The sequence below is a fragment of the Pempheris klunzingeri genome, chromosome 2 (assembly GCF_042242105.1).
Source record: "Pempheris klunzingeri isolate RE-2024b chromosome 2, fPemKlu1.hap1, whole genome shotgun sequence".
Lineage (NCBI taxonomy): Eukaryota > Metazoa > Chordata > Actinopteri > Acropomatiformes > Pempheridae > Pempheris > Pempheris klunzingeri.
In genome coordinates this window covers 1,693,361-1,706,538 of record NC_092013.1, presented here as the reverse complement: position 1 = coordinate 1,706,538, position 13,178 = coordinate 1,693,361, and the positions used below count along the sequence as shown (strand labels likewise).

Here is a 13,178-nt window from a genome sequence, read left to right as displayed (position 1 = left end):
CCACCACACGCTCGCCAGCGGGCTCCCCTCCCAGGTCTGGCTCCAGAAGGAGGCCCCGGTTTCTCTAACCTGGGTGAAGGAACATTGATCTTTCGGTTCCGCTGGCCCCTCCCCTGGAATCACTTTGCCTTGGGAGACCCTACCAGGGGCTATAGCCCCCGACAACACAGCTCCCAGGCTCACAGGGGCGCACAAACTCCCCCACCGCAATTAGGCGGCGATTCATTGGGGGTGAGCAGGAGGATCAATTACAGCTAAAACAGTTTAAATGTACTCATGGCCGTCTGACTACTGACTTGTAACGTTGTGAACTTGTCCTTGAACATCTTTACTCCTGCATCACAAACTCATCCGGCTGAAGCTGAAGCTGTCGTATGTGTTTCCTCCACAAGATGGAAGCACAGCATCTCTGAAAAGTGCTGGTGGGGGTGGGACTTACAAAAGGTGACTGATCCAACATATTTGCGTCTTTCTGTCTGTTTTTATTCATGTTCCTGCAGTGAAAGGGTTAGTTCAGATTATTTGAAGTGTGGTGGTGTGTCAGCTATATTACTTAACATGAGAATAAACACTGGACGACAACTGGAAAGACAGATGTTTGTATTAAAAGCATTTTTTTCAATAATAATGAGAATGATGATAGTAATAACTTGGGTTTATAAACCACCTTTTAAGAAACCCAAGACACTTAAAAGCCTTGTGTTGTGCGGAACGGGACTGGCTGAACCCACAGTGCTGACCGACACAAAGACACTGGTGGTACACTTGGTAAGTTTATTAGAAACCAGGTAGGTGGTAGTAGCTGGGAAGAGCAGGCTGGTGGAGTGAGTGACTGGACCGTGGTGGAGACCGGGGGAAGCAGGCTGGAGATGAGACGAGGAGCCAAGGCAAAAAACTAGCACAAGGAAAAACTGGAGACAAGGAGCCAAGAGTTACCATATGGAAACGGACAATCTGGCAGTGAGGGAGAGAGTGAACCAGGCTTATAAAGACAGGGGAGGAGTAGATGGCTGATTACTGATGAGGAACAGGTGTGTGATTATTGCAGGTGTGTGGGTGGATGACCGGGAGTAACCCTCCTGACTCTGCTCCAGCAACAGACAGGGGGAGACAAACACACAAGAGGGAGAGAGACAAACACACAAGAGGGAGAGAGATAAACACACAAGAGGGAGAGAGACAGCAGGATCATGACACCTTGTTTATTATCTTATATGGCTTTGCTGTTTTACAGAGTTAGTTGGGTTCTGAACTAACGTGTTAAAACACCAAAGTCACAGCAACAGAACTGTCAACTCTTTTTGTGTTCAGCAACGTAAAATCACAGCTTTTATCAATGGAGTCTGGTGGATTTGAGGACAAACATGCGACAGCTGTCTGTTTAGCAAAAAGGATCTTCCAGGTCTCTCTCTGTAGGGATCCTTTCTATAACACTGTCCAAAACAGTAGAGGTTTACTGTCGATACCTGAGACCTGAACCAGACTAAATCCTGGACAGTTCTGACTAAACAATGCAAAGGTCCCTTCTTTTATAGCCCCAAATCAGCAGAAGGATCTCATCTGCCCCCCACCAGCATCTGCACCCAGCCAACTACAATATACCAGACTTTACCAGGAGGAGTTTGTCCCTCTGGCCTTAATGTGACCTGATCACTTTGTCCTACCTGGGAATTATTACTGAGCACTTATTATTTCTATTGATCCACAGCAGCTCCTGCTGACACCATCAGGCTCCAACTCTTCCTCAGTACATTTATTCAAACAAAGTGTAAAACAACAGATTTAAAAAGAGAATAAAATGTGATATTTGGTGACATTCTGGTTACATTGATTCACACTTATTGATTGGTTACATGTTCCATCACCTTTGTTAACTGATCAACACTCCTGTCATACTAACGATCGTGTTACATGTCTTTATCAATTCCTACTTCATCTTAATCAATACTTAATCAGGACGTTACATTTACATCATGTGATATGTCAATATTTGATTCCACAATATTCATCTACTTCTCTGACCTTTAACCTCCCAAAACATGAAGAGAAACACATTCATACACAGCTGGAATCATCAGAGTTTAGAGTTCAGTTTAAAAGACAAATCCTGAACAGACCAGAGATAAAGATCAGAACAATGTACACATGAAAAGATCGTCAGTAGAAACAAAAAGTAGATTTTCAAACTAAATAACAAAGAGAAAATAAAAACAATAAAGAACAATAGCTGAAACTAAAATATCCGTCTTTGGAATAATGAGAATAATGAGACAGGTGGAGGACAGGTGCAGCTTCATCCTCTTTATCTCTGACTGCTCTGTCCCACTGTCACACTGACCTGCACTGGTAATATCTTCACTGGGAGATTATCCATAGTGTTAATGAATGGAAACATCCTCTGAGTGAAGGTGTGTGTGAAGGTGTGTATGTGTCTGTTAGTATCAGGATCAGAGAACGACAGCTTTCCTCTGTTCCAGTCCAGATTCACTCTGATCCTCTGAGGATTCTTCTGCACTACGAGATCAGTGGGTAGAGCTGGTGGTGACCATGCTGAGTATTTACCATCATCGAATCCTATTCTCCAGAATCCAGACCGTATGACTCTCTTCCTCTGGACAGACTCTGCTAACAGACCCAAAAACCAGCTTCTGTTGTCTCCAACCTCGACATCCCAGCTGTGAGTCCCTGAGGTGAAGCCCTCAGATCCCAGAACACTGAAATAACAATCAAATCTCTCTGGATTATCAGGAAGCTGCTGTTTCTCTCCTCCTCTCAGGCTGCTCAGATCTTCAGACAGGATGAGGTCTGGATGTGCAGTGTTTGGGTCCAGGATCACAGTAGAGTAGGAGACCATGTCCTTCATCTTGTTCCAGATGTTGAAGGTCAGGTTGCCCAGGTGTTTGGCCTCGTCTATCAGATCTCCTGAGGCCAGCTGTGGATCCTCCAGCAGGGGGCGCTGCTGGACTCTCTCCACTGCAGCCTTGTAGTTGTTCAGGAATGAGACGTCTTCAGCTCTCAGCTCCTCCTCTGTGGCTCTGACTGTGTGTGAAAGAGCTGCTATCTCTCTGCTCAGAGCCTCCATCTTCTCCTTCATCATCTGACTCTTCTGCTGCTCTTCCTCCCTCAGTGCAGCCATCCTCACCTCCTCTTCCTCTTCTAGAAACTGGTGAAGCTTCTTAAACTGCTCCTTAATCTGCCTCTCTGTCTGTCGGGCCTGGACCTTAATGTGTTTTGCTGTTTGATCAAACTTCACTTTAACTTGTTCAGAAACCTTTAACTTCTCCTTTAAGGGCTTCAGAGTGTCCTGAAGTTTCTTCTTGTTTTGTCGTGCAGCTTCATCAATTGGTCTGAATCTGTGCTTGGTGTGTTTTTCTGAATTTTTGCAGATGATACACACCGGCTGTTGATGGTCCAGACAGAAGAGTTTGAGTTTCTCAGAGTGCAGACTGCAGAGAGCCTCTGAAGCTCTCTGATCTCTCTCCAGTAAGAAGGACTCACACAGGTTCTTTAACACCAGGTTTAAAGGAGGTTCTAACTTTGAAGATCTTCTTTTACAAAGTGGACACTCCTGTGTTTGTTTCTCTCTCCACCAGCTCTTCAGACAGTCTTTACAGAAGCTGTGGCTACATGACAGAACAACAGGATGTCTGAAGACGTCATGACAGACCGGACAGCAGAGATCCTCCTCTGATCTGGAAGCCATTTTGTCAGTGAGTGAAGCTGAAAACACAGCAGACAGGGATCACAGTCAGCCACAGCTCCCCTCCCTTCTCTCCGAACCACAGTGAAGTTTACTTTCAGTGTGACTCCAGTTTTTAGTCAAACTCACATGCAGTGTTTGGAGACTCGGCAGGTTGAAGCAGCAGTGTTGTAGTTTCCACTTTTCTCTCCTGTAGCTGAACTCACTCAGAGAAAGTTGGTAGTTTGGTCTGAAGATGAATCTGATCGTCTGCTCCTCAGTCTGTGTCTCTCTCCTCACTGAGGAAAAATAACAAACAGTTTCCTGGTTTGTCTCAGGTGAGTCAGGTGATGGATGGAGTCAGACCGGCTCTGCTACATGCTTTTACTTCACATGTAACACAGGGGTTTGTCTCAGTTTCAGGAAATGACTGATTCCTTGCTGGGAAAGCAGACTTATGGTGTGTTCAAGATGTGGCAGATCAGTTATGTTTATATTCAAAAATAGTCTGAACGTAGGCTGAATGTTGTGGAGATGTTCAATCATAAGTTCATGAATTACCAATAATATGATTGAACATGGAGGGAAAGGGGTAACATGGTTGGAGAGGGGTAGTATCTGCCTGAAGGGGTGCTGCATGGAATAATGTATGTAAGTAGTAATAAATAGTAGTAATTCTGCTTGTGATCCATAGAGACTGTGTCCTTCCCCCCCAACCATTCAAACCATTTAACTCTATAAAGTCTAACAGAAGAGGAGTTCTGCAGAACAATCTAATCAGAGTTAAAGTTACCACCACTGGCAAAGTCAAACAGGACAGGAGAGTTAAATGAGGAGCATAAGATGTTCCTCAATTAGTCCCACGACGGGGACATTTACATCATTACAGCTGACAGGAGGAGATATAAAAAACATGTACAGTTTAGACAGAGGAGGAATAAATAGATAGAAACGATATGAATGGGGGGAAATCAAAAAGAAGGTGAGATATATGTGATATATAAGAATGTGTGATGTTCCTGTCTGTGTGTCTCTGGTTCTAGTTTGTTGTCGTTTTGTTTTATTAGATTTCCAGAAGTGAAATATAATGAATTGAAATGCTCTTTGTGCTGTAGCTAGATTCAGGGTTTAGAGAAAGTGGTTGAGGTTAGAGTCTCTCATTTTATTTGTCAGTGTGAGTTAGTCAAACTTAAAATGTGTGTGTTTTTGGAGACACACAGAAAGAAGTTCAGGCTAAAAAGACGTAGCGTTCACCTCATTTGTCTCATTTAGACTCCTGAAGCTTCATGTTAGCTTCAGCTTCAAGCTTAAACTTAGTATACTTGGAACTTAGAACCACGGCCTCAGACTTAGAGGTGCTGACCCTCATCCCAAACCGCTCCAGCGCCTGCTGAAGGTCACGGTCTGAGGAAGCCAACAGAACCACATCATGTATTCTGAAGTCCCCAAACCGGACGCTCTCCTCACCTCGACTGTGCCTTGAGATCCTGTCCATGAAAATCACCAACAGGATCGGTGATAAGGGGCAGCCTTGGTGGAGTCCAACACCCACTGAGAACACGCCTGACTTTGCGCCAAGAATGTGGACACAGCTCTCACTTTGGTTATACATCTCGTAGCAATGAATCCGGTAACCCATACTCCAAGTCTACAAAACACATGTATACTGGATGGGCAAACTCCCATGACCCCTCCAACAGCCCCGCAAGGGTAAAGAGCTGGTCCACTGTGCAACGACCAGGAAGAAAACCGCATTGTTCCTCTTCAATCTGAGGTTCGACAATCGGGCGGAGCCTCCTTTCCAGCACCTGGAGTAGACTTTCCCAGGAAGGCTGAGTAGTGTGATACCCCGATAATTGGAGCAAACCCTCCGGTCCCCTTTTTTGAAAATGGGGACCACCACCAATCCACAGGTACTGTCCCTGACCTCCACGCGACAACCCGTAGTCGCATTGAGGCGACACTCTTGTTCCCCGGGGAGAACTCCAACACAGCGGCGCTCAGCCAAGGACTCATGAGTATCCCCACACCCACCTGGCACCTCTCGCTCTGACAAACTTGGGAAAAGGAGAGATTCCAGCCCCTCACCAGGAGTCTGGTTCCAGAGCCGACACCGTGCGTGGAAGCAAGCCCAACTATATCTAGCTGGTAGCGCTCAGCCTCCCGCACCAGCTCCGGCTCCTTCCCCTCCAGAGAGGTGATGTTCCATGTCCATAGAGCCAGTCTACGATGCCAGGGATGCGCACGCCCAGGACCCCACCTTGGCCTGTCACCTGGCTCTCCATGCACCCAACCCCTGTAGCGGCCCGTGCAGGTGGTGAGCCCACAGGGTTGCGGTTCCACATTATTCCTTCGGGCTTGGCCCAGATGGGCCCCGTGAATCCAGGACCAGCCACCACACGCTCGCCGGCGGGCTCCCCTCCCAGGTCTGGCTCCAGAAGGAGGCCCCGGTTTCTCTAACCTGGGTGAAGGAACATTAATCTTTCGGTTCCGCTGGCCCCTCCCCTGGAATCACTTTGCCTTGGGAGACCCTACCAGGGGCTATAGCCCCCGACAACACAGCGCCCAGGCTCAAAGGGGCTCACCGTGATTAGGCGGCGATTCATTGGGGGTGAGCAGGAGGAACAATTACAGCTAAAACAGTTTAAATGTACTCATGGGCGTCTGACTACTGACTTGTAATGTTGTGAACTTGTCCTTTAACATCTTTACTCCTGCATCACAAACTCATCCGGCTGAAGCTGAAGCTGTCGTATGTGTTTCCTCCACAAGATGGAAGCACAGCATCTCTGAAAAGTGCTGGTGGGGGTGGGACTTACAAAAGGTGACTGATCCAACATATTTGCATCTTTCTGTCTGTTTTTATTCATGTACCTGCACTGAAAGGGTTAGTTCAGATTATTTGAAGTGTGGTGGCATGAGGTCCTTTTCTGTTGTCAGTGTATCTCCTACAGTAGATGTGGAGAGGGCGGCAGGAGAAGACTTTTACCCTAAAAGAATCCACCTCAGTTTAAATGTGTCAGCTACATTACTTAACGTGAGAATAAACACTGGACGGCAACTGGAAAGACAGATGTTTGTATTAAAAGCATTTATTTCAATAATAATGAGAATGATGATAGTAATAACTTGGATTAATAAAGCACCTTTCAAGAAACCCAAGACACTTAAAAACCTTGTTTATTATCTTATATGGCTTTGCTGTTTTACGGAGTTAGTTGGGTTCTGAACTAACGTGTTAAAACACCAAAGTCACAGCAACAGAACTGTCAACTCTTTTTGTGTTCAGCAACGTAAAATCACAGCTTTTATCAATGGAGTCTGGTGGCTTTGAGGACAAACATGGGACAGCTGTCTGTTTAGCAAAAAGGATCTTCCAGGTCTCTCTCTGTAGGGATCCTTTCCATAACACTGTCCAAAACAGTAGAGGTTTACTGTCGATGCCTGAGACCTGAACAAGACTAAATCCTGGACAGTTCTGACTAAACAATGCAAAGGTCCCTTCTTTTATAGCCCCAAATCAGCAGAAGGATCTCATCTGCCCCCCACCAGCATCTGCACCCAGCCAACTAGAATATACCAGACTTTATACCAGTCTCAATATTTGATTCCACAACATTCATCTACTTCTCTGACCTTTAACCTCCCAAAACATGAAGAGAAACACATTCATACACAGCTGTAATCAGCAGAGTTCAGAGTTCAGTTTATTCCCTGAAAGACTCTCACAGCAGGTTTCCAGTCCTCCTTCTTCTCATTATGGACATTAACATCAGATTGTGTGTGTGCGACAGGTGTCTTCCCTTTTCTTCTCCAAACAGCGGTTGCTGGTCTTCATGGCTCCACACACACAAGTGAAGAGGATTAAAACATGGACAACAATTTAAAATGATTCAGTATTAATAATAAAGAGACAAATCCTGAACAGACCAGAGATAAAGATCAGAACAATGTACACATGAAAAGATCGTCAGTAGAAACAAAAAGTTGATTTTCAAACTAAATAACAAAGAGAAAATAAAAACAATAAAGAACAATAGCTGAAACTAAAATATCCATCTTTGGAATAATGAGAATAATGAGACAGGTGGAGGACAGGTGCAGCTTCATCCTCTTTATCTCTGACTGCTCTGTCCCACTGTCACACTGACCTGCACTGGTAATATCTTCACTGGGAGATTATCCCAAGTGTCAATGATTGGAAACATCCTCTCAGTGAAGGTGTGTGTGAAGGTGTGTATGTGTGTGTTAGTATCAGGATCAGAGAACGACAGCTTTCCTCTGTTCCAGTCCAGATTCACTCTGATCCTCTGAGGCTTCTTCTGCACTACGAGATCAGTGACTGGAGCTGGTGGTGACCATGCTGAGTATTTACCTTCATAGAGTCCTATTAACCAGAATCCAGACTGTATGTCTCCCTTCCTCTGGACAGACTCTGCTAACAGACCCAGTGTCCACCTTCTTTTGTCTCCAACCTTGACATCCCAGCTGTGAGTCCCTGAGGTGAAGCCCTCAGATCCCAGAACACTTAGAAAACAATGAAATCTCTCTGGATTATCAGGAAGCTGCTGTTTCTCTCCTAGTCTCACGCTGCTCAGATCTTTAGACAGGATGAGGTCTGGATGTGCAGTGTTTGGGTCCAGGATCACAGGAGAGTAGGAGACCATGTCCTTCATCTTGTTCCAGATGTTGAAGGTCAGGTTGCCCAGGTGTTTGGCCTTGTCTATCAGAGCTCCTGAGGGCAGCTGTGGATCCTCCAGCAGGGGGCGCTGCTGGACTCTCTCCACTGCAGCCTTGTAGTTGTTCAGGAATGAGACGTCTTCAGCTCTCAGCTCCTCCTCTGTGGCTCTGACTGTTTCTGAAAGAGCTGCTATCTCTCTGCTCAGAGCCTCCATCTTCTCCTTCACCATCTGACTCTTCTGCTGCTCTTCCTCCTTCAGTGCAGCCATCCTCACCTCCTCTTCCTCTTCTAGAAACTGGTGAAGCTTCTTAAACTGCTTCTTAATCTGCCTCTTTGTCTGTCGGGCCTGGACCTTAATGTGTTTTGCTGTTTGATCAAACTTCTCTTTAACTTGTTCAGAAACCTTTAACTTCTCCTTTAAGGGCTCCAGAGTTTCCTGAAGTTCCTCCTTGTGTTGTTGTGCAACTTCATCAACTGGTCTGATTTTGTGGTTGGTGTGTTTTTCTGAATCTCTGCAGATGATACACACCGGCTGCTGGTGGTCCAGACAGAAGAGTTTGAGTTTCTCAGAGTGCAGACTGCAGAGAGCCTCTGAAGCTCTCTGATCTCTCTCCAGTAAGAAGGACTCACACAGGTTCTTTAACACCAGGTTTAAAGGAGGTTCTGACCTTGAAGATCTTCTGTTACAAAGTGGACACTCCTGTGTTTGTTTCTCTCTCCACCATCTCTTCAGACAGTCTTTACAGAAGCTGTGGCTACATGACAGAAGAACAGGATGTCTGAAGATGTCGTGACAGACCGGACAGCAGAGATCCTCCTCTGATCTGGAAGCCATTTTGTCTGTGAGTGAAGCTGAAAACACAGCAGACAGGGATCACAGTCAGCCACAGCTCCCCTCCCTTCTCTCCTAACCACAGTGAAGTTTACTTTCAGTGTGACTCCAGTTTTTAGTCAAACTCACATGCAGTGTTTGGAGACTCGGCAGGTTGAAGCAGCAGTGTTGTAGTTTCCACTTTTCTCTCCTGTAGCTGAACTCACTCAGAGAAAGTTGGTAGTTTGGTCTGAAGATGAATCTGATCGTCTGCTCTTCAGTCTGTGTCTCTCTCCTCACTGAGGAAAAATAACAAACTGTTTCCTGGTTTGTCTCAGGTGAGTCAGGTGAGGGGTGGAGTCAGACCGGCTCTGCTACATGCTTTTACTTCACATGTAACACAGGGGTTTGTCTCAGTTTCAGGAAATGACTGATTCCTTGCTGGGAAAGCAGACGTATGGTGTGTTCAAGATGTGGCAGATCAGTTATGTTTATATTCAAAAATAGTCTGAACGTAGGTTGAATGTTGTGGAGATGTTCAATCATAAGTTCATGAATTACCAATGATATGATTGAACATGGAGGGAAAGGGGTAACATGGTTGGAGAGGGGTAGTATCTGCCTGAATGGGTGCTGCATGGAATAATGTATGTAAGTAGTAATAAATAGTAGTAATTCTGCTTGTGATCCATAGAGACTGTGTCCTTCCCCCCCAACCATTCAAACCATTTAACTCTATAAAGTCTAACAGAAGAGGAGTTCTGCAGAACAACCTAATCAAAGTTAATGTTACCACCACTGGCAAAGTCAAACAGGACAGGAGAGTTAAATGAGGAGCATAAGATGTTCCTCAATTAGTCCCACGACGGGGACATTTACATCATTACAGCTGACAGGAGGAGATATAAAAAACATGTACAGTTTAGACAGAGGAGGAATAAATAGATAGAAACAATATGAATGGGGGGAAATCAAAAAGAAGGTGAGATATATGTGATATATAAGAATGTGTGATGTTCCTGTCTGTGTGTCTCTGGTTCTAGTTTGTTGTCGTTTTGTTTTATTAGATTTCCAGAAGTGAAATATAATGAATTGAAATGCTCTTTGTGCTGTAGCTAGATTCAGGGTTTAGAGAAAGTGGTTGAGGTTAGAGTCTCTCGTTTTATTTGTCAGTGTGAGTTAGTCAAACTTAAAATGTGTGTTTTTTGGAGACACACAGAAAGAACTTCAGGCTAAAAAGACATAGCGTTCACCTCATTTGTCTCATTTAGACTCCTGAAGCTTCATGTTAGCTTCAGCTTCAAGCTTAAACTTAGTATACTTGGAACTTAGAACCACGGCCTCAGACTTAGAGGTGCTGACCCTCATCCCAAACCGCTCCAGCGCCTGCTGAAGGTCACGGTCTGAGGAAGCCAACAGAACCACATCATGTATTCTGAGGTCCCCAAACCGGACGCTCTCCTCACCTCGACTGTGCCTTGAGATCCTGTCCATGAAAATCACCAACAGGATCGGTGATAAGGGGCAGCCTTGGTGGAGTCCAACACCCACTGAGAACACGCCTGACTTTGCGCCAAGAATGTGGACACAGCTCTCACTTTGGTTATACATCTCGTAGCAATGAATCCGGTACCCCATACTTCAAGTCTACAAAACACATGTATACTGGATGGGCGAACTCCCATGACCCCTCCAACAGCCCTGCAAGGGTAAAGAGCTGGTCCACTGTGCCACGACCAGGAAGAAAACCGCATTGTTCCTCTTCAATCTGAGGTTCGACAATCGGGCGGAGCCTCCTTTCCAGCACCTGGAGTAGACTTTCCCAGGAAGGCTGAGTAGTGTGATACCCCGATAATTGGAGCAAACCCTCCGGTCCCCTTTTTTGAAAATGGGGACCACCACCCCGGTCTGACAATCCACAGGTACTGTCCCTGACCTCCACGCGACAACCCGTAGTCGCATTGAGGCGACACTCTTGTTCCCCGGGGAGAACTCCAACACAGCGGCGCTCAGCCAAGGACTCATGAGTATCCCCACACCCACCTGGCACCTCTCGCTCTGACAAACTTGGGAAAAGGAGAGATTCCAGCCCCTCTCCAGGAGTCTGGTTCCAGAGCCGACACCGTGCGTGGAAGCAAGCCCAACTATATCTAGCTGGTAGCGCTCAGCCTCCCGCACCAGCTCCGGCTCCTTCCCCTCCAGAGAGGTGACGTTCCATGTCCATAGAGCCAGTCTACGATGCCAGGGATGCGCACGCCCAGGACCCCACCTTGGCCTGTCACCTGGCTCTCCATGCACCCAACCCCTGTAGCGGCCCCTGCAGGTGGTGAGCCCACAGGGTTGCGGTTCCACATTATTCCTTCGTGCCTGGCCCAGCTGGGCCCCGTGGATCCAGGCCCAGCCACCACACGCTCGCCAGCGGGCTCCCCTCACAGAAGGAGGCCCCGGTTTCTCTAACCTGGGTGAAGGAACATTGATCTTTCGGTTCCGCTGGCCCCTCCCCTGGAATCACTTTGCCTTGGGAGACCCTACCAGGGGCTATAGCCCCCGACAACACAGCTCCCAGGCTCACAGGGGCGCACAAACTCCCCCACCGTGATTAGGCGGCGATTCATTGGGGGAGAGCAGGAGGATCAATTACAGCTAAAACAGTTTAAATGTACTCATGGCCGTCTGACTACTGACTTGTAATGTTGTGAACTTGTCCTTTAACATCTTTACTCCTGCATTACAAAGTCATCCGGCTGAAGCTGAAGCTGTCGTATGTGTTTCCTCCACAAGATGGAAGCACAGCATCAAAGAATAAAACCCACCCTCTGAAAAGTGCTGGTGGGGGTGGGACTTACAAAAGGTGACTGATCCAACATATTTGCATCTTTCTGTCTGTTTTTATTCATGTTCCTGCACTGAAAGGGTTAGTTCAGATTATTTGAAGTGTGGTGGCATGAGGTCCTTTTCTGTTGTCAGTGTATCTCCTACAGTAGATGTGGAGAGGGCGGCAGGAGAAGACTTTTACCCTAAAAGAATCCACCTCAGTTTAAATGTGTCAGCTACATTACTTAACATGAGAATAAACACTGGACGGCAACTGGAAAGACAGATGTTTGTATTAAAAGCATTTATTTCATTAATAATGAGAATGATGACAGTAATAACTTGGATTAATAAACCACCTTTCAAGAAACCCAAGACACTTAAAAACCTTGTTTATTATCTTATATGGCTTTGCTGTTTTACAGAGTTAGTTGGGTTCTGAACTAACGTGTTAAAACACCAAAGTCACAGCAACAGAACTGTCAACTCTTTTTGTGTTCAGCAAAGTAAAATCACAGCTTTTCTCAATGGAGTCTGGTGGCTTTGAGGACAAACATGGGACAGCTGTCTGTTTAGCAAAAATGATCTTCCAGGTCTCTCTCTGTAGGGATCCTTTCTATAACACTGTCCAAAACAGTAGAGGTTTACTGTCGATGCCTGAGACCTGAACAAGACTAAATCCTGGACAGTTCTGACTAAACAATGCAAATGTCCCTTCTTTTATAGCCCCAAATCAGCAGAATGATGTCATCTGCCCCCCACCAGCATCTGCACCCGGCCAACTAGAATATACCAGACTTTATACCAGTCTCAATATTTGATTCCACAAGTTTCATCTACTTCTCTGACCTTTAACCTCCCAAAACATGAAGAGAAACACATTCATACACAGCTGTAATCAGCAGAGTTCAGAGTTCAGTTTATTCCCTGAAAGACTCTCACAGCAGGTTTCCAGTCCTCCTTCTTCTCATTATGGACATTAACATCAGATTGTGTGTGTGCGATAGGTGTCTTCCCTTTTCTTCTCCAAACAGCGGTTGCTGGTCTTCATGGCTCCACACACACAAGTGAAGAGAATTAAAACATGGACAACAATTTAAAATGATTCAGTATTAATAATAAAGAGACAAATCCTGAACAGACCAGAGATAAAGATCAGAACAATGTACACATGAAAAGATCGTCAGTAGAAA

At 45.8% G+C, this 13,178-nt stretch overlaps 2 protein-coding genes across 2 annotated transcripts; both read right to left on the bottom strand.

Moving 5' to 3' along the window:
• Positions 1-2,218: 2,218 nt before the first annotated feature.
• On the bottom strand, positions 2,219-3,966 carry LOC139211457 (nuclear factor 7, ovary-like). The gene is made up of 2 exons (XM_070841665.1): positions 3,830-3,966; positions 2,219-3,720 (listed from the first exon to the last, which is right to left on the bottom strand). Exon 2 carries the CDS (start codon positions 3,701-3,703, stop codon positions 2,303-2,305), a length of 1,401 nt encoding a protein of 466 aa, XP_070697766.1. The 5' UTR covers positions 3,704-3,720; positions 3,830-3,966; the 3' UTR covers positions 2,219-2,302.
• Positions 3,967-7,713: 3,747 nt separating this feature from the next.
• Positions 7,714-9,604, bottom strand: LOC139211473 (nuclear factor 7, ovary-like). Its single transcript, XM_070841666.1, has 2 exons — positions 9,322-9,604; positions 7,714-9,212 (listed from the first exon to the last, which is right to left on the bottom strand). The coding sequence occupies exon 2, from the start codon at positions 9,193-9,195 to the stop codon at positions 7,795-7,797; it is 1,401 nt and encodes a 466-aa protein (XP_070697767.1). The 5' UTR covers positions 9,196-9,212; positions 9,322-9,604; the 3' UTR covers positions 7,714-7,794.
• Between the last annotated feature and the right edge of the window lie 3,574 nt (positions 9,605-13,178).

Excerpts from the sequence above, each read along its gene's own strand:
- LOC139211457 (XM_070841665.1), bottom strand. The coding sequence starts at position 3,703 with ATGGCTTCCAGATCAGAGGAGGATCTCTGCTGTCCGGTCTGTCATGAC.
- LOC139211473 (XM_070841666.1), bottom strand. The coding sequence starts at position 9,195 with ATGGCTTCCAGATCAGAGGAGGATCTCTGCTGTCCGGTCTGTCACGAC.